Here is a 20,226-nt window from a genome sequence, read left to right on the forward strand (position 1 = left end):
GTTAAAAAGTGTAAGCCATTTCTGAGTCTGTCATAGAACCAAATAAAAATGTTTCACATTGGAATTATAAACCATTCTCTACAAGCAACACGGTTCATTTTTGCGGGATGACTTTCACTTATTTTCAGCAAAGGGATCGCATGGAAAAAATTACACAGGCCTTTACCCCAGAGATGAAATCTAACTATTTCCCAAGCAAAACCCCTTTGACATACTAATTTCCTGGATCAAAGCCAGTCTCTCAGCTTACTCGAACTGCATTCTAAGTCTACAGACACAGCCAACTTGGTCGGGGTATTTAGACAACACTGATGAAACCACCAAAATGTATAAATTCCTGTTTCTTTTTCCATCACTGTAGTAAATACTCAACAAAGCAAACTGTCTTCTACCACGTACACAGGACCTCAAACCGTCCACTCCAGCCACGGTCATTCCCTTGGACCACGAAAAAAGAATCTCCTTTGAGCCACAGGTGTGGGCCTCATCTAAATACCAGGAGAAGTAAAACTTTATACATCTCTTTTACCCATTTCAAATCATACCACAGCAAACTCCTACACTGGCCATGTCTCTGCATAGACAGAGTTCTCTCTGGCATCACACAACACTAAATCAAACCATGGACACTATTAATAGTTGCTCTCACGACTTCTCAGATCCCAAGGAATGCAACAAGTTTTTCCTCTGCTCATCACAATAATTTCAACTATTCTGAAATGTTGTAAAGGCTAAAGACATCAGTAATTCAATTTCTGGTCCAGTCACCAAAGTATCACTCAAAGGTAACATCATCTTTCTCCAGCAAATGGGTTATTTGGAGAGTGTGTCATTCTCCTATGCTGAATGCAAGGTTTTCACCTGTGCCCAAGAATTACCATTCACAGAAAGCATCATGAAACAGGAAAGCGAAATACTGAACACACAAACTGGCCCTTTGAGTCTAACTAATGGGATATCAAAAAAAGAAGATTAGACAATTTTCAGAAGGTCATGAGTAAACACATGAATCAAAAAAACACAGGCCATGCCTCAACATACCTTCTCACAAAAAAGTCTTTCCTCAGTCCAAAGAGACTCCACCAAAAGAAAAGTTCCTCACAAAGTTTCCCATTGCTGTGGATAATATTTCACTTCTCAGCCTTAGTATGTGAAACCATGAAAATTTCTTCCAGTAAAACTTTAAAAAGCACTGCTATTAAAAGAAGAGAGGCAAGAGGTTTACATCTGCAGAAAAGAAGGGATCAACACAGACTCTTAATGATGATGATGGCACTAAGGTCAGGCGCAGAGTTCAGGGGCTTAGATGGCAATGATCCCAGAGTTAGCTCCACTAAAAATTCCTTTATGGCACTGTCCATAAGAACCTAATTAAACCGTACATTAAAAAAACAGAACAACCTACAAACACACGGAGAAAACTCCCAGGGCTCCCCACTCAGCTCAAGTAAGGTCTGATCTGTTAGGACAAACTTATCATGGTAGAAGAAAATCACATTACACAGAACAGGACTGCACACTGAAGAAGGAAAAGAGCAAACAGTGCCTCTCCTGTTTCACCAAACCTCCACACCCAGGCCAAAGGACTTTTGTCTCCAGCCCTGCACAGTTCCACGGTATGCTCTTGTGGGGGTCCAGGGAATCCCTTTGGACCCTCTGTGGGTGCGAGAACCCCCATGTCAGACCCCTGCAAGACCCCCGAATAGAGCCAGGGGGGTCCGAGAGCTGGATCTAGCACCATGGGAACATCTGCCTTCTCTCAGAGAAGAAATCCAACCTTTAAGGGAAATTAGAGTGTGAATTAGATAGTTAGCATGTAGAAAAGGTAATTTTTGGGATTGTTTATATTATCAGCCACGAGGCCAAGATGGAGGATTTGGGGTGTGGTGTCTTCTTTCTTCTTCTTCTTCTTGTTCTGGATGCTGGGAATCACAGATTGGTTGGGGACAAAACTGGACATAGTAATAAGATATTGTAGTATTGGAAAGATATTGTAAACATAGAAGACGTAGTTTAGGGTATAAAAGATAAGCCCTGCCTTTCGTGGGCAGACTTTCGTCCTGGACACGGTGGTGACCAGACTGCTGATTGAGAGCAAGAACACTGTAGAGATAACAAACAATAAACAGACCTTGAGAGCGGACGACTGTCTCCTGCAGTCTTTCTTCGGCAGCTTCAAGAATACCCTGCACCCTGAACCACCCTCCTATGTCCATCTGAGTGGTCTCGGACACTAAGAGACCCTCAGACAGTGACATGCTCTGACCCTCATAATCTGCAAAAACACATAATCAAACCCCAGATAACACATCTTCAACATCCACCACCATCAGCCCATGTACATTTACCAGTTAGGTGAGTTGGATTTCTCTGCAAGGATCACGACCCTGACATTTCAGATTAAACCAACGGTAGCAGGTACAAGAGATGGGTATCTAGGGAGTAAAAGGCCCACACAAAACCAACACAGCAATGGCCACGCCCACACATCTTCAATGAAATTCCTTTGGACAGAATAAAAGCAAAAAAATGCCTGGAACCACAAGTGTGATCTCATAAAACAACCAGGACCACCTATATTTCTGCACCATCATTTCACTTTCATGAATTTAACAAGAAAAAAAATTCGCAGCAAAATTTTATTCTCCCCTGTATCTGCAAGAACGGATTTTTAACCCGGCCCTAATAATATGCAACACAAAAGCTACATCTGCAGTCAGTTCCAAGTGAAAAAAAAGCAGGACACAGAACCTCTCACTGTCTGAAAACGATCACTGATACCCAAAGAACATGTCTGCTACTAACTAAAATATAATACACTCTAGTGATTTAGTGATACGCATCTCTAACTAGGACCAAGTCATAACAGTCACTGCTCGTCCTACTTCAGCACATGCCTAACTTCGTAGGCACGTGACTCTCAGAAACTTTAAAGTGATGTTACTGAAGGGGCCAGTAAGTGTTGTTTCAGAAGAACTTCAACCTGCTCATGCACATGTGCTATAGGGGAAAGAGCTGACCCTGCAAACAATGTAAATTCCACTTGTATATAATTCAACACATCCACTGAGAATAAGAAATGTGGGGGAAAATTGTCAAAGGACAAAAAGAAGAAACAAAATGCAACTTCCAAAATATGCGAAGAACCAACCTCGAGCACACTATAACCTCCTTTCTACGACCGGGTCCATAAAACTTAAGTTTGAACATAGACCAACGCGCACCGGCCTGCAAAAAGAAGCACCAGAACACACCGTTCCGATGAAAGGGGCCTGAAATTAATCTCTGCAAATCTTCCTGTGCAATACAAGCACAACGTGAAGAAATGAGAGAAGATCAGTGAAGAGAACTCCCGAACAAATAATTTTGACCCAGAAACTCACCGAGGTAGAGGACGGATCCACGGGGAGGGCGACGGCCGGGTCCTCGTCCCCGAGCAGCGGCGCGGGCTCGTCGGGCAGCGGCCGGGCCGGGAGGGTGTCGCAGCAGCTGCCGCCGGCCGAGAAGCGCAGCTGGCTCTTGCGCGAGTCGGCCGTGAGCGACACGTCGTGCGAGTAGGACTGCAGGAAGGCGCGCACGCCGTCGATGCCCACGAAGTGCGAGACGGGCACGCCGCGCAAGGCGCCGCTGGCGGGCGGCAGCAGCTGCTGGCGGCGCCAGCGGCGCAGGCGCAGCGCCAGCAGCAGCAGCAGGAAGGCGACGAAGAGGCAGGACACGGCGGCCACGGCCAGCACGAGCCAGCGCGTCAGGCTCACGGCCGGCTCGCCCGGCTCTGCCGCCGCCTCGTCGGCCGCGCTGCCCAGCTCGGCCAGCAGCTCGGCCACGCTCTCGGCCAGCACCACGCTCAGCGTGGCCGTGGCCGACAGCGCCGGCCGCCCGTGGTCCTTCACCACCACCACCAGGCTCTGGCGCGCCGCGTCGCGGGCCAGCGGCGAGCGCGCCGTGCGCACCTCGCCGCTGTGCAGCCCCACGCGGAACAGCCCCGGCTCCGTCGCCTTGGCCAGCTCGTACGACAGCCACGCGTTCTGGCCCGCGTCCGCGTCCACCGCCACCACCTTGGCCACCAGCGCGCCCGCCTCCGACCAGCGCGGCGCCAGCTCCACGCCCGACCACGCACCGCCCGAGCCCGAGCCCGCCCGCAGCGCGCCCGCCGGCGGGTACAGCACCTGCGGCGCGTTGTCGTTCTCGTCCACGATCTGCAGCACCACCGACACGTTGCTGCTCAGCGCCGGCGCGCCGCCGTCCTCCGCACGCACCCACAGCCGCAGCTCGCGCACCTGCTCGTAGTCCAAGGAGCGCAGCGCGTACAGCGCGCCCGTCTCCGCCTGCACCGACACGTACGACGACAGCGGCGCGCCCCGCACCCGCCCCTCCGACAGCCGGTAGCGCACGCGCGCGTTCTGCCCCCAGTCCGCGTCCGTCGCGCGCACCGTCAGCACCAGCGCGCCCGCCGCGTTGTTCTCCGCCAGCCGCGCGCTGTAGCGCTCCTCCGCGAACACCGGCGCGTTGTCGTTCACGTCCAGCACCCGCAGCGCCAGCACCGCGCTGCTCTGCAGCGCCGGCCACCCGCCGTCGGCCGCCCGCACCGTCACGTTGTACTCCGACACCTGCTCTCGGTCCAGCTCTCTCGCCGTCACCACGTGATAGTAATCGTCAAAAGACTTCTCCAGCCGGAACGGCACATCCCCATCGAGAGAGCAGCGCACCTCGCCGTTGGCCCCCGAGTCCCGATCTTGCACGTACAGCAGGGCCACCACCGTGCCCGGTGGGGAGTCCTCAGAAATCTCACTGAGCGCTGACCGCACAGAAATCACTGGAGCGTTATCGTTTATGTCTGTGACGGTGACCTCGACTTTGGCAGTGTCGAAGAGGCCTCCGCCGTCTCGTCCCTGTACCTCCAGCTCATATGAGTCGCCTTCTTCATAGTCCAGGCTTTGCAGTAGAGTGATTTCACCCGTCTGTGAGTTGAGCTGCAGCATTTGCAAAGCTTTTCCCGTGGTTTTCTTCAATAAGTATTTCACCTGTCCGTTCACCCCCTCGTCGGCGTCGGTGGCCGTGACAGTTACGAGGGTGGAGCCCACGGGCACGTCCTCGGGCACACGCACCGTGTACTCCGCCTGGCTGAACACCGGCGCGTTGTCGTTCGCATCCAGCACCGTCACTCGGATCCGAGCCGTGCCCGTCCGTGCCGGATCGCCGCCGTCCATCGCCCTCAGCACCAGCTCGTGAAACGCCGCCTCCTCCCGGTCCAGCGTCTTCGCCAGCACCAGCTCGGGACGCTGATCGCCGCCGGGGCCCGACTGCACGGCCAGCGAGAAGTGCTCGTCACCGCTCAGCTCGTAGCTCTGCAGGGAATTCCGACCCGAGTCCGGGTCGTGAGCCTCTGCAAGTGGAAACCGCGCCCCTGGCGCTGTCATTTCGCTTATTCTCTCTTCCAAATCAACTTCCTTGAAGCTGGGCGCGTTATCGTTAATGTCCGTGATTTCCACTTCGATTCGGTAAACCTTCATTTCGCCCTCCGCTACCAGCTCACAGCGCAGCACGCATTGCTGCACACTCTCGCACAGCTGCTCTCTGTCGATTCTCTCCGCCGTCACTAAATGTCCCGTCTTCCCATGCAGAGAGAAGTATTGAGTCCTACCTCTGTCAGTAATGTGAACGCCGCGCTCGATCAACAACGGCATCTGCAGCCCCAGGTCCTTGGCCACGTCGCCCACGAACGAGCCCTTGGGCATCTCTTCGGGCACCGAGTAGCGCAGCTGTCCCCACGCCGCCTCCCACGCCGCCAGCAGCATCACCCAGAGCAGAGCTCGCTGCCGCCGGCCCCAGCGCCTCCCCGCCGAGCACATCTCCATCGCGGCACCGCTCCACGGGCGGCTGCTCCCGACTACCGATCCGCCTCCTTCTTCAACTCAGGCCGCAGCACAGCGCTCCCGGCTTCTGCCGCCGGATCTTCTGTCTCTTTGTAGCACGAATCCGCACCGCGGGGACCCTCGCACACCACCCGCCGCCGAGCTTCACGGGGAACGACCGATCGAGTCTGTCCGCAGCGGGCGGGGCTGCAGCGCTCCGAGCTTCCTCTCGCTGCTCTCGGTCAACAGCGGCGCCCGCAGCCTCCTCCCGGCACTGCAGCACCGAGCATCCTCACTGTGTCCATGGGCAGCTTTCGGAAGCGGCCAAAGTTATTACGGAGTCGCAGAGTCCAGCCCAGCGGGACAAAAGCGTTCATTTCTCCAGCCGCCTACCAGCAAAGCATGGTATCGCACAAAGCTGAACTTCACTTAGGGAAGAACTCTTATGTTCCCTTTGGAGCACAGCAGTAACCCCGCGCTTACAAACACTATTAGTTAGGGTCCACCAAAGTACCTGTACTTCACTTCGGGAAAGATGGATCAGGAAAGAAAAATATTCACTCACTCTTCCTGCTACAATCATGTAAAATTGGTAGATCTTATTTTATGCATAAAGATCCGTTTGGAATTTCAGCAATTCCTGCCATTTAAAACACCTCAAGTAGACAAATTTTTCCCACTGACCACGCGTGATGCAACCAAAAAAAAGACGGAACAATACATGAAAATAATTTTGGACAGCACAAATTGAAAGAGAACCTCTCTCCTACCCATGTGACAGCTAATGCTGCAGGCAGTGACATGGACCAGGCTAATTACATTTCTTCACTGAAACCTGCCATTTACACAACTACCTTCCTCCAAAAGAATGAGGGCACACGGAAGAGGGGAGGAGAATCCACTTTGTAGGAAAGACCTGTTACTTCTCGATTCACTGATCCAAAATTGCTTTTCCCCTTAGGCTGCATCACCAAAGGAGCAGAAAGTAAAGACTTTTGTTTCTACACCTGTTACCCAGGCACGAATCGAGAAAGCAAAACCAGAAACATAGAATTTTGAACATTAAACATCTCCTTCTAAACACTGAAAATCTGCCTTCATCATTAGAAACCCGCAATGTTTCAGACAAGTTCCAAGACACAGTTGTTGAGCTTAACCTCAACATGACGTGAGGAAAAAGATGCCAATTAAATCTGTCTGGCCTAAGCAAAAGGAAAATGAAGGAAAGGAGAAGGGAACTCAGAGCATTACCAGTTCAGTACGATTTCCTGCACGATAAGCTACAAGATAAGACGCATTCCACTAAGCCTACCAGTGCGACAACTGAATAAGCAGAACTGCCTGTTACCATCGTTGTCTTTAAGAAGACAAGGCACAAAATTTTTATGTGAGTTCCCTGTAACCTGGACCTGTACGAAACATAATAAAAAAACAGACCCAAAAAGCAAAACGCCTCATGATCACAGGAAAGGCCCCGGAAAGAAGAGTTGCATGGTTTTACAGACCTGCGGTGCATCCTGGTTAGACGGCGGATCTCCCGTGACGGCGCTGCTGTTCGGGTTCGGCTTCTCGCAGTCATCCCCGCCCAGAAGCTCCTCCGCCGACAGCACGGGCACCGGCGGCGGCGGCGGCCAAGCGGCCTCGGGCACGGCGCGGGCCGGCGCCGCCACGCACAGGTTGTAGGAGTAGGGCAAGGTGCCCTCGCAGAAGTCGGCCGGGAAGGCGGCGCCGGCCAGCGAGAAGCGCTGCGCGCCCAGGCAGCGCAGCACGGCGGGCGGCCCGGCCCGGCGCAGCCGCGCCACCACGGCCAGCGCCACGCTCAGCACCAAGAGCGCCGACAGCAGCGCCAGCGCCAGCACCAGGTAGAACTGCAGCTCGGCCGCCGCCGCCGCCGCCGCCTCGGCGCCCGCCGGCCGCTCGCTCAGCTCCGGCAGCGCCTCCTGCAAGCTCTCGGCCAGCACCACGTGCAGCGTGGCCGTGGCCGACAGCGCCGGCTGCCCGTGGTCCTTCACCACGGCCACCACTCGCTGCTTGGCCGCGTCCCGCTCGGACACGGCGCGCGCCGTGCGCACCTCGCCGCTGTGCAGCCCCACGCGGAACAGCGCCGGCTCCGACGCCTGCACCAGCTCGTACGACAGCCACGCGTTGCGCCCCGCGTCCGCGTCCACCGCCACCACCTTGGCCACCAGGTAGCCGGCCTCGGCCGAGCGCGGCACCACCTCGAACGGCGCCGCTGCCGGAGCCTCTCCCGCCGCCGCCGCCGCCGCCGCCGGCCACAGCACCCGCGGCGCGTTGTCGTTGCGGTCCAGCACGAACACGCGCACCGTGGCCGTGGAGCTGCGCGCCGGCGCGCCGCCGTCCTGCGCCCGCACCGCCACCCACAACTCGCGGCACTGCTCGTAGTCCAAGGAGCGCTGCGCGTACAGCGCGCCGCTCCGCGCCTCCACCGACACGAGCGGCGCCGCGCCCGCCGCGCCCGCGCTGCCGCCCGCCAGCCAGTAGCTCACGCGCCCGTTGGCGCCCGCGTCCGCGTCCCGCGCCTGCACGCGCAGCACCAGCGCGCCCGCCGCGTTGTTCTCCGCCACGTACGCGCTGTACGCCGCCTCCTCGAACACCGGCGCGTTGTCGTTCACGTCCGACACCTCCAGCACCAGCTCCGTGCTGCTCCACAGCGCCGGCCTGCCCCGGTCCCGGGCCACCACCGTCACGCGCTGCTCGGACGCCTGCTCGCGGTCCAGCGCGCTCGCCGTCACCACCTTGTACGAGCCGCCCGGCGACGCCACGATCGACAGCGGCGCCTCGCCCGACAGCTCGCACGACACCTGGCCGTTCTCTCCCGAGTCCGGGTCGTTTGCGTTCAGCAGGGCCACCACGGTGCCCACCGGTGCGTCTTCGGGCACGGGACTCGAAAGCGACAGAATCGTAATCTCGGGCGCGTTGTCGTTCTCATCCGTGACGTCTATTTGGACCGTACAGTGTGACACTAACCCCCCGCCGTCCCTTGCCTCCAGACCGAAGCTGTATTTACTCATGTCCTCGAAATCGAGGGCACCCGCCGTCCTGATCTCGCCGCCCTCTCTGTCCACAGCGAACAACTCGCTGATGGACCCTGGAACGTTGCTGAAGGCGTAGGACACCTTCCCGTTAGATCCGGCGTCCGCATCTGTGGCCCGCACCTGTAGCACCAGCGACCCCACCGGCAGATTCTCCGCCACTCGCGCCTCGTAGAAGCTTTTACTGAACACGGGTGGGTTGTCGTTGGCATCTGTTACATTGACCCGAATCTGAACAGCCCCGGACCTCGCAGGTTCCCCGCCGTCAACTGCTGTCAGGACCAACTCAATGGAACTTTGCTTCTCTCGGTCCAGGGCTCTCTCCAGTACCAATTCCGGCTGCTTGCTTCCATCAGGGTTCTCCCTGAAGGCCAACGTGAAGAAAGGGTTGCTGTCGAGTTGGTAGGTCAACAGAGAGTTACTTCCAACGTCCGAATCTCGGGCCATCTCCAGCGGAAAACGAGCACCGGGAAGGACCCATTCACCAATCTCGAGGTCCAGAACAGCCTTGCTGAAGGTCGGGGAGTTGTCGTTCACGTCCTCGATGGCTACCTCGACGCGGAAAATGTTCAGCGGGTTTTGCACCAGCACCTCGAAGCTGACAGAACAAGTCGCAGATGCGCCGCACATTTCCTCCCGGTTCAGCCTCTCGTTTACGTACAAGTTCCCGTTCTCCTCATTCACACTGAAGTATTTCAGCTGCTTCTTGCCGGCAGACGCCACCTGCAGCTTGCGCGCCGGCAGCTCGTCCGCGCTGAGCCCCAGGTCCCGCGCCAGCGGCCCCACGAGCGAGCCTCTGCCCAGCTCCTCGGGGATGGCGTAGCGGACCCGCTCGGCCGCCGCCCGCCACCACACGCACAGCAGCACCGCGCCCAGCAGCGCTCGCCCGCCGCCCGGCCCGAGCCTCTGCCGCCGCCTCACCGCCATTCTCTGCCGCCACAGCTCGCCAAGCTCCTGCCTCCTGCCGCTGCCCTGCCTCCCTCGCAGCCGCTCTCGCCACACACCGCACGCACCGCTCACAGGCAGCGCAGCCAGCCCGCTCGGGCCGCCTCGGACGCCGCTGCTCCCCGCCAAGCGCCGCCTCTCGCCGCCTCTCGCCGCTGCTGCTGCCGCTGCCGCTGCCGCTCTGGCCGGCGCCGGGCGAGCGAGCAGCCTGCGGGGGCAGGACGCTGCGGCGGCGGCGGCTCCAGCGCCGCTCGGCGGCGGCCAACAGCGACACCCGGAGGCGCCGCCGCGACACTGCAGCCGCCGCACGGCCGCGCTCAAGGGGGCCCGGCTTTGGGCGGGGCTCAGCGCCGGCACCGGCTCCGGGCTCTCTCCTCTGGTGCAAACCGCGACCGCATAAGCTCTTCTCTAATTCTACTCCAATTTCTGCCTGACATGTGCAGTCCGATGCTTTTAGGGCATTCTTTTGAGTCACATTGAACAGTCACAGTCAAATATTTACAGCAGGGCAGTGAGGAATGCAATTCTGCTGCCCTTATTAAAATCACTGCATATCTCCAGAAGCAAGAAACGATAATAGAGAAGACTTCAAGAGCTTTCTCGCAATTTGTCACGTCTTAATTTGTTCTATCATTATCTGGGATGAATTAATGTGGGATACCGATCAGCCTAAAGCAATGAAAGCAACCCTTGTGCCAACACAGCAGATTAACCATTACTCTTCAGTTTCTGATTCATGTAACTTATTTCATTTTCATCTCCATATCTAAGTGCTAGACAATGGAAAGTGCAAAGCAATGTTGAGTCCTTCACATAGCTAAACAATATTTTCCATTTCCAATGTAAACTTTTCCTTAAAGGCTATTTAATCCACACCTCGATCACAAGCAGGAGCAATTTCTGGACCCTTGAACGTTGGAGGCATATCCAAATCTTCCTTAGGCAATATGTTATATTCTCACCACCTACATTTTCTTAATCAAATCCTCCCTCCATTTAACTGACAATAGTTTTCTGCTGTCCTACAGCCACTGCCCCTGTTAAAAACAGCTCTGTCCTTATTTACTATAAGCTTATGAGTACATTTAAGTAGAAAAAAAAAACTTTGAAAAATCTACAGACAGATATTGTTTCCCCACGCTTGAAGACCTAAACTTCTCAGTCCTTCCGCATAGCAGACACGTGCCAACCCTCAGATCACTTCCATGATCCTTCTGGAAACTCTAGCATGTCCATTTGGGATATTGGTACAATATCTTCATGCAGTCTACGCTCTCACAAAAAGATTTTAGACCGGGTGAAGAACCTCTCTGGACCTGCTGGGCACATTACTTGTTATGCAGTGCAGGACACATTTTGAGCAGCAGGTGCCCATTGGCAGCTCATGTCCCATCTTATCAGCCACCAAGAACTCCAAATACTTCTCTGCAAAGCTGTTCCCTATCCCCTTCTCTCTGTTTAAACTGAGGGCTGCGCTAAGCCAGGTCCAGGACCTTGCCCTTCCCCCTGTTCAACTCCAGGATGTTTGCACGGGGCCACTTCTCCAGCCCATCCCTCCTTGGCATCTCTGCCCTCTCGTGAAGCAACTCAAATTGGTGTCAGCTGAAAGGTGACAACCTTTCAGGTGACAGTCTGAAGGTGCACTCAACCCCATTGTCCATGGAGGTACTAAACTGGTCACTACTGGAAAGTACTGGTCCCAGGAGGGACCCTTGAGAGACAGCACAAGTTACTGATTTCCACCTGCACATTGAGCCACTGTCTGTAACTCTTCGCAGGTGACTCTCCAGCCTGTTCCTCAGCCACTTCACAGCCTCCAGATGATTGCCCAGAATGTTCTTCTGGGTGATGATGTGGGGGACACTGCACACGTTCTCCCACTGGCCCCTGGGCTGTTCATGGAAACCTTGGCTGGGCTGGGTGGCCGCTCTGCACTTGGAGGACTGCAGCAGAGATGCTTCTGCACTATTACACTGCACACAAAATGTTCCTGGGGGAGCACACATGTGCTGATGGACCCTTCCTCTTTACAGCTGTAAACATCCCACATGTGTGTGGGAACTGCACCTGCACTCCAAAAATTGGTAGAAAGGAGACCTTCCCCATAAGATCAGACATACTGAGCTTGAGCTCATAACACGTAATGCAAGAAATAGAAACACAGAGAAATTAACACATGCCATAACATCCTGTAGGTCTCACTTGCCCTGCTGAAGCAACTCAAATCACACCACACTCCATCAGGCACAGCCTTGTGTTATCTGTGACACATGACGATCAAGGGAATGAACGAGTTCTCCAGCCTCACACACTGAGCTCCTCTGCCTTCTTTTTCTTCTCTGCCATGCAACTGGAAGGTTTTGCTTGTCTCTCCTCACTGGTCACATTTATCATGAGATGTTAATGTCCTACAGGCACACCAAGAAAGAAGGTGCATTTGCTCACCACCATTATGATAAGGAAGTGAGGGATTCTAAAGCACACAAATGATAAACAACCATACTAAAAGATCAGCAGTCATCTAATGGAGATTGGCTGATCAAACCATTGGCTTGAAGGGAATCTCCTCCCTGTCTTCATCACACACCCTTTTTCACCAAGTTTCAATGTCTACTAAAGTCATATTTACATCTATTTCTCCCAACAGCAACAGAACTCAGAGTAACTCTCATATCTCCTGACTTCCACTCCAACTGAACTTACAGGAGGCAATAACACAACACACACTGCTAAAAAAGATAGGTTCTTGATAGTAGTGAATATACCCACCTACAGAATAAATCAAGGGAAAAGAAAAAAAAAAAAACCAAAACATGAATCAGATAAGGCAAGAAAGCACCAAAAAAATTTGGCAGAGATACACACAGTGAAGTCTTCTAGGCCTTTCTTTCACACCTTAAAATTCATCCCAGAGAGCTCCAGGACGTCTCAAGCTGTAAGGGAGGCCTTAAACACTTACGCTGGAGAATAGGATAGGGGGGGTCATATGGAGAATTAGTTTTCTCACCTATTTCTTCTACTGCGTGGCCTGCTCACCCTGCACGACTATTTAACTATCATTTTAAAGAGCTTTTAAACAGCTTTTCATCAGCCTCTTTTGCAAGTTATTCTTCTGACAAAGTACACCAAATTCCCTTATTGCTTCTGCTTCCTATTCGTCCTATTCCCCACACATACAGTTCTTTCCTAGGTGGGTAGGAATGGATTTGCTGAAAATCAACAGTCACTGTTACAAATTTAAAAGTACTGACTAGTACAGAGAAAAGGAGTTGCAACCTTGCTGGAAACAAAGGCCTGAATGAAAGTGGAATTAGAACTCTGAAGAAACTCTACATCACCATGTTGCAGACAGATATAGATGGATAATGGAGGTTTCACACAGGATTAATTAGCTGTTCTAGCCCAGGATTAGGGTTCTATAAAAACAGCTATCGTGGAAAATGTTATGGTTGGAGGACTGGCATTGTCTTTCATGACAGAGAAACTGGGATCAGAACAGAGCATAACTGGCACTGGCCTTGGCACCAGCCATGAAATCAAACCATCTTCAGCCAAACCCAAACTGATTCACTGATTTCCATGACACAGAACTGAGCTCTCATCCTCCTCACTCTTCATTCACAGTCTTTAGTTTCACCATCAACCTATACCAGAAGTGTGGTTGTACATTAGCGAGAGTGAAAACAACACGTTGGGGAAACATATATTTATGAAGTGGTAGTTTCTTAATGTAATATTCTAGTTAAGGCTGGGTGGGGCTCTGAACAACCTGGTCTGACTGATCATGTCCCTGCCCATGGCAGAGGAATTGGAACAAGATGATTTTTAAGGTCCTTTACAATACAAACCATTGTATGAGTCTATGTTTCCATGAGTCTATGATTACATGTACAGCTTCAAGGTATGGATGAGAGATTCTCTCCTTAAGGGACAGTTATATGTTTTGGAGATTACAGGACTGCCAAGCACAATGAGGATCGACTACACTCCTTGACCAACAAAAAGAAAACAAACAAAGAAACCCAACCCAACCCAAGCCTACTATCATAAAACCTTAATCAACCCAGGTACGAATGGGAAAACACCAGAAAAATATCAATCATGGCCTCACATTTTAGATTGCGCCAACTGTGTACACAACACAGGAAACTCGATTGTAACTGATTCACAAGAGCCCTCACACAGGAGCTCACAACATGGACCCCAGACAGTCATTTCCTTGCATAGGAAGAGAAATAAAAAGCTTGGAAGCACAGATGTGGGATTCACGTAACTTATGGGACAAACAGACACAATTAATTCATTCATTTTGAGCTATATCAGAGTGAAATCCAGCACCGGCCCTGGCTCTGGATAGACAGACTTCTTCTCTCTGTCCAAACACAACATCATAGCAAATTTTGCATACAGACATCATTCGAAGAAAAGCTGTGTGCACAGCTTCTCAAATCCCAAGCATCCACCCTAAGATTATTCTGTTCCTCCCCATTATTTGAATAAGTGGAAAATGCTTTATAGGTCATAAATTATTATCAGCTCAGTCAAAGACCCAGCCACCCAAGAGTCAGTTCAAAGGCAACATCCCCATTCTTCAGCACATGGACTCCTCACAACATGGATGACTGCCACTCTTGATGCAAAAGAATATGGAACCCAAACTAGGCCATTTGAGTCCAAACCACACAATATAAATCATAAGGCTCATGCTGATTTACTTTCATAAGGCCAGTAATAGCCCAGAGGATGAACAAAACACATGCCAGGTCTCCCCACACACCACACCCCCAACACTCTTCCCTAACACTTCACAACTCACATGGTTATCAAAGATCTTCAGAATTTAGAGAGACTCTACCAAAAGGAAAGTTGCAAAGATAATATCTCCTTACCATGGACAATATTTGATTTGTTGTCCTGGCCATGGGACAAGAAAAAGCATATAGTACAGAGACATTTTAAAGGACCCTGTCTATGAATGTCTCTCTTTTCACCTATAAATAGAAAGGAACCATCTTCAGATCATCAGAAGACTGAGACAGAAGGTTAACACCTGCAGAATTGAAGAGCTCAGAACACTCCTCTGGGTTTTGTAACTCATAGTAGATGATCAATAACGTTGTTTATAGTCACTGAATACATCTCTTGCTCTTCCCATATGACATCTTCCAGAAGTTAAAGAATTAAATTTTTAAATTACACAATTATAATCACATGCAAATACGTAGTAAGAATTTTACAGGGTTCTCCATGCTGCTGGAATACAGATCTGCTAGACAATTAATCTGAGGAACAAAATCTCACAATGCTTCATACTAGAGATAGGAACTGGACAGGGAACACAGAAAAACATTCCCTTGAGTCCTTCAGCAGACATTCACACGCAGCTCACAGGACTCAAATTTCGAACACATCACATCATCCACGGTGTTCTTTCACCCATATATCCTAAAAACATGCGACAGCAGAGGCCAAGTTCCATCGGCCATTTTTCTCCCCACCACCAGTTCCACACAGATATCTTTACATCTCTGTACCATGGAAGCCACATTTGCCTGCTCAATGAAATTCTGTGAAGAGATTTCACAGGTCTGAAAGGAAAAGCCGAGCAGCCTTCCATGAGAGACTGAGTCAGGGAATATCTGCACTGGGGGAATTCAGCTTAACTTATATTCTTCCATTGCACCCTGAATCTCCCCCTCCCCATCTAGGTAATTCCCTTGCCATGCCAAATATTTTATAGCCAAGGCTCATCCAGCTGCATTTGACATTGCTCTATCATAAAATCAAGAAAGAGACAAAGAAGTGCCGCCATTCTTCCTGCACATCCAGCCACCCACAGGTTTACAAAGAGACACAACTTCATCTTCATAACATCCAAACAGAAATCATCAAGGACCACTTGTTGCCTGTCTGAATCCTCCATGTGGGACAAAGATCAAAGCGTGGATGATGCAAAGACTTTTCCTGCTGATCTCCATTATCTATCATGCAGAAAGGTAAAGGCGGAGAACAACATCCACAGAAGATCCACGCAAAGCCATCACCATTTTCTTCGACCCACTCAACTTATTCAAGCACATGTGCTGTGCGGAAGACGCATGAGCCTGCTAAAAAAGGTGAATTTCTACATAATGCATCAAATCAGAAGATCTAATACTAACAAGAGCAAAGATTTTGAACAGCACATGTTAGATAGGGGAAGAATACCTGGAACCTGGTCAATACCAAAACTTCTATACCAATGAAGAGCCTGCCAACAGCAGCCTTTTACCTGCATCTTTCTTCAAGAATTAGAAAGCTGAGGACCGCAAGATCACAAAACGAGAACAACAGGCACAATTCTTGAGAACGTTACGGAAGGAAACATTACTTTCCTTTGAAGCAAAATCTCCTAAGCAAGCCAGAGGACAAGGCGAGGAAAGATAAGAGCAGGAGAAAGTGTCGTAGAGAAAATCTGAACAGAGCAACTCACCGAGGAAGCGGCGGGATCCACAGGGATGGCGCCGGCAGGGTCCTCGTCGCCGAGCAGCGGCGCGGGCTCGTCGGGCAGCGGCCGGGCCGGGAGGGTGTCGCAGCAGCTGCCGCCGGCCGAGAAGCGCAGCTGGCTCTTGCGCGAGTCGGCCGTGAGCGACACGTCGTGCGAGTAGGACTGCAGGAAGGCGCGCACGCCGTCGATGCCCACGAAGTGCGACACGGGCACGCCGCGCAAGGCGCCGCTGGCGGGCGGCAGCAGCTGCTGGCGGCGCCAGCGGCGCAGGCGCAGCGCCAGCAGCAGCAGCAGGAAGGCGACGAAGAGGCAGGACACGGCGGCCACGGCCAGCACGAGCCAGCGCGTCAGGCTCACGGCCGGCTCGCCCGGCTCTGCCGCCGCCTCGTCGGCCGCGCTGCCCAGCTCGGCCAGCAGCTCGGCCACGCTCTCGGCCAGCACCACGCTCAGCGTGGCCGTGGCCGACAGCGCCGGCCGCCCGTGGTCCTTCACCACCACCACCAGGCTCTGGCGCGCCGCGTCGCGGGCCAGCGGCGAGCGCGCCGTGCGCACCTCGCCGCTGTGCAGCCCCACGCGGAACAGCCCCGGCTCCGTCGCCTTGGCCAGCTCGTACGACAGCCACGCGTTCTGGCCCGCGTCCGCGTCCACCGCCACCACCTTGGCCACCAGCGCGCCCGCCTCCGACCAGCGCGGCGCCAGCTCCACGCCCGACCACGCACCGCCCGAGCCCGAGCCCGCCCGCAGCGCGCCCGCCGGCGGGTACAGCACCTGCGGCGCGTTGTCGTTCTCGTCCACGATCTGCAGCACCACCGACACGTTGCTGCTCAGCGCCGGCGCGCCGCCGTCCTCCTCACGCACCCACAGCCGCAGCTCGCGCACCTGCTCGTAGTCCAAGGAGCGCAGCGCGTACAGCGCGCCCGTCTCCGCCTGCACCGACACGTACGACGACAGCGGCGCGCCCCGCACCCGCCCCTCCGACAGCCGGTAGCGCACGCGCGCGTTCTGCCCCCAGTCCGCGTCCGTCGCGCGCACCGTCAGCACCAGCGCGCCCGCCGCGTTGTTCTCCGCCAGCCGCGCGCTGTAGCGCTCCTCCGCGAACACCGGCGCGTTGTCGTTCACGTCCAGCACCCGCAGCGCCAGCACCGCGCTGCTCTGCAGCGCCGGCGACCCGCCGTCGGCCGCCCGCACCGTCACGTTGTACTCCGACACCTGCTCTCGGTCCAGCTCTCTCGCTGTCACCACACGATAGTAATCATCAAAAGACTTCTCCAGGCGGAAGGGGACCTGCCCTTCGAGCGAGCAGCGCACGGCACCGTTCGGTCCAGAGTCCCGGTCCTGCACGTGCAGCAGGGCCACGACAGTTCCCGGTGGGGCGTCTTCGGAGACCTCGCTCCGGGCCGAACGGACAGAAATCTCCGGCACATTATCGTTCACATCTGTCACAGTGACCACGACTTTCGTTGTGTCAAAAAGACCTGCCCCATCATGTGCCTGCACCTCTAGTTCGTGAGAATCTCCTTCCTCGAAGTTCAGGCTTTGCAAAAGGTTGATGTCTCCCGTGTCACTGTCGAGCTGAAAAATCTGAGTATCCTTCTCCGTGATTTTTTTAAATGAGTATTTCATATGCCCGTTTAACCCTTCGTCTGCGTCCGTGGCTAGGACGGTTATGAGAGTTGAGCCCACGGGCACGTCCTCGGGCACACGCACCGTGTACTCCGCCTGGCTGAACACAGGCGCGTTGTCGTTCGCATCCAGCACCGTCACTCGGATCCGAGCCGTGCCCGTCCGTGCCGGATCGCCGCCGTCCATCGCCCTCAGCACCAGCTCGTGAAACGCCGCCTCCTCCCGGTCCAGCGCCTTCGCCAGCACCAGCTCGGGACGCTGATCGCGGCCGGGGCCCGACTGCACGGCCAGCGAGAAGTGCTCGTCACCGCTCAGCTCGTAGCTCTGCAAGGAATTCCGACCCCAGTCTCGATCATCAGCGTCGGGCAGGGGAAACCGTGCACCAGGGTCTGTCGTCTCACTCATTTTCAGCTGTATTTCTGCCTCTCGGAATCTGGGTGCATTATCGTTAATGTCCGTAATTTCCACCTGGATTCCGTAAACCTGCATTTCCCCCTCCACTATCAGCTCACAGCGCAGCACGCATTGCTGCGCACTCTCGCACAGCTGCTCTCTGTCGATCTTCTCCGCTGTCACTAAATGTCCCGTCTTCCCGTGCAGAGCGAAATACTGCGTCCTACCTCCGGAGACAATGCGGGCACCGCGGTCATTAATCTCCGGCAGCTGCAGCCCCAGGTCCTTGGCCACGTCACCCACGAACGAGCCCTTGGGCATCTCCTCGGGCACCGAGTAGCGCAGCTGCCCCCACGCCGCCTCCCACGCCGCCAGCAGGATCACCCAGAGCAGAGCTCGCTGCCGCCGGCCCCACCGTCTCCCCGCCGCACACATCTTTGTCGCGGCACCGCCGGCACCGAAACACGGCCTGCAGCTTCTCGGAGCTAATTTGGAGATGACTCGCCGCTCTCGGCCGCTGCCAGGAGTCCCTCCGTATCCCTTCAGCACTGTTTCTCACTGCGGGGATTCTCGCAGACCTCTCGGCCGCCCAGCCAGGCACCGAGCAACCCAGGGAGCCGTTCCGCACCGGGCGGGGCTGCAGCGCTCCGAGCTTCCTCTCGCTCCTCTCGGTCAACAGCGGCGCCCGCAGCCTCCTCCCGGCACTGCAGCACCGAGCGCTGCCGAGCGCTGCCCGCCCCGCCTCACACACGGGATGCTCTCGGCGGCGGCACAGCCGTCACTGAGCCGTGGGGTCCCGTTCTGCGGGGATCTTGTGCCTTGTGCTTTTCTCCAGCAGATCTCTTCTAGTCTTTAGCTGGTCGCGGTCAGGCCTCCATTAGAGGACTACTTCGATTCTTACGTATTTGCCACATCGAAAATATCCTTGAAATGCAGGTTTATTATTAATTTCTTTAAATAGGACTTGCAGAATATTATAACTCTTCCCCTATTCTTTTAAATCCCCCATTTCTAACACGAATGCCACAGCTTTTGAGACTTTCTTTCTTGTTTTTCTTTGCCTCTGCCTTTTTACAAACCAAGCTGGCATCACGATTTACCATCATCAATGACACTAGTCTACCAAACCCCACCAATATCAGAATGCACATGAAAGCTCGTGATTATACACATTACACGATTACACAGTGCTTTCCTAGAAAGGAGCAATTATTAAAAAGAACTCGATGATTCATTCCAAAATAATTCCAAAACCCAGCATAAAGCAAATGTCTCTATGGGACAAGAAGCAGAGAAACATAAAATAGACTCTGAAGTGCAAAGCACAGCTTTTTGCTTTTGGGAATTCCACTACACGGCTGAGCTCCAGCTACATAAAGACCGGACAAAAAGAATTCCTCCCGTAATTGTAACCATTTCCTCAACGCCTCAAAAATGGGAAGGCACATGACAGAGGAACAAGCTGTAAATTCCTCTTCACGGATCGCCGCACACTTCCTTTTGGAAGCCCAACATCTCATGAGCATTAACCGACGGGGTTTTGTCCAACTACAAACCAGGTCAAAGTACATCATTTCCGGAAACACAGATGAAGAAGCATTTCAATTTATGGAGTAAAGTAACACCTAAAAATTCAGAACATATTCGTAGACAAATATTTTCGCCTGAAGATGAATGTGTGATGAAACACAAGAGGAGTTTCGAAACACTTCTAATATTTTACTCACCAGAAGTAGAACGGCAAGAATCTCATCACTGAGCCTAAACCTGTGAATTGTTTCTCTCAATATCCTAATCCGCACCTTCACTACTTCCTTCAATACAAGAAAGTACTACTGCGACTGAAAAAGAGAGGAAAAAACCCTAAAAAACC

At 53.5% G+C, this 20,226-nt stretch overlaps 1 protein-coding gene across 1 annotated transcript; it reads right to left on the bottom strand.

Annotated features, from left to right (window-relative positions):
• Positions 1-1,679: 1,679 nt before the first annotated feature.
• On the bottom strand, positions 1,680-18,788 carry LOC130258921 (uncharacterized). Its single transcript, XM_056502671.1, has 8 exons — positions 16,323-18,788; positions 11,600-11,823; positions 7,358-10,226; positions 6,136-6,241; positions 3,384-5,887; positions 3,225-3,228; positions 2,132-2,275; positions 1,680-1,687 (listed from the first exon to the last, which is right to left on the bottom strand). The coding sequence occupies exons 1-8, from the start codon at positions 18,786-18,788 to the stop codon at positions 1,680-1,682; spliced, it is 8,325 nt and encodes a 2,774-aa protein (XP_056358646.1).
• Between the last annotated feature and the right edge of the window lie 1,438 nt (positions 18,789-20,226).

The sequence above is a fragment of the Oenanthe melanoleuca genome, chromosome 13, assembly GCF_029582105.1.
Source record: "Oenanthe melanoleuca isolate GR-GAL-2019-014 chromosome 13, OMel1.0, whole genome shotgun sequence".
Lineage (NCBI taxonomy): Eukaryota > Metazoa > Chordata > Aves > Passeriformes > Muscicapidae > Oenanthe > Oenanthe melanoleuca.

Bases quoted from the DNA above. Each gene is read 5' to 3' on its own strand.
- LOC130258921 (XM_056502671.1), bottom strand. From the start codon at position 18,788: ATGTGTGCGGCGGGGAGACGGTGGGGCCGGCGGCAGCGAGCTCTGCTC. The intron at 11,824-16,322 runs GTGAGTTGCTCT...TTTTGTGTGCAG, and splicing joins TGGATCCCGCCGCTTCCTCG to TGTAATAGTGCAGAAGCATC. The intron at 6,242-7,357 runs GTCTGTAAAACC...CTTTGCTGGTAG, and splicing joins CTAACCAGGATGCACCGCAG to GCGGCTGGAGAAATGAACGC.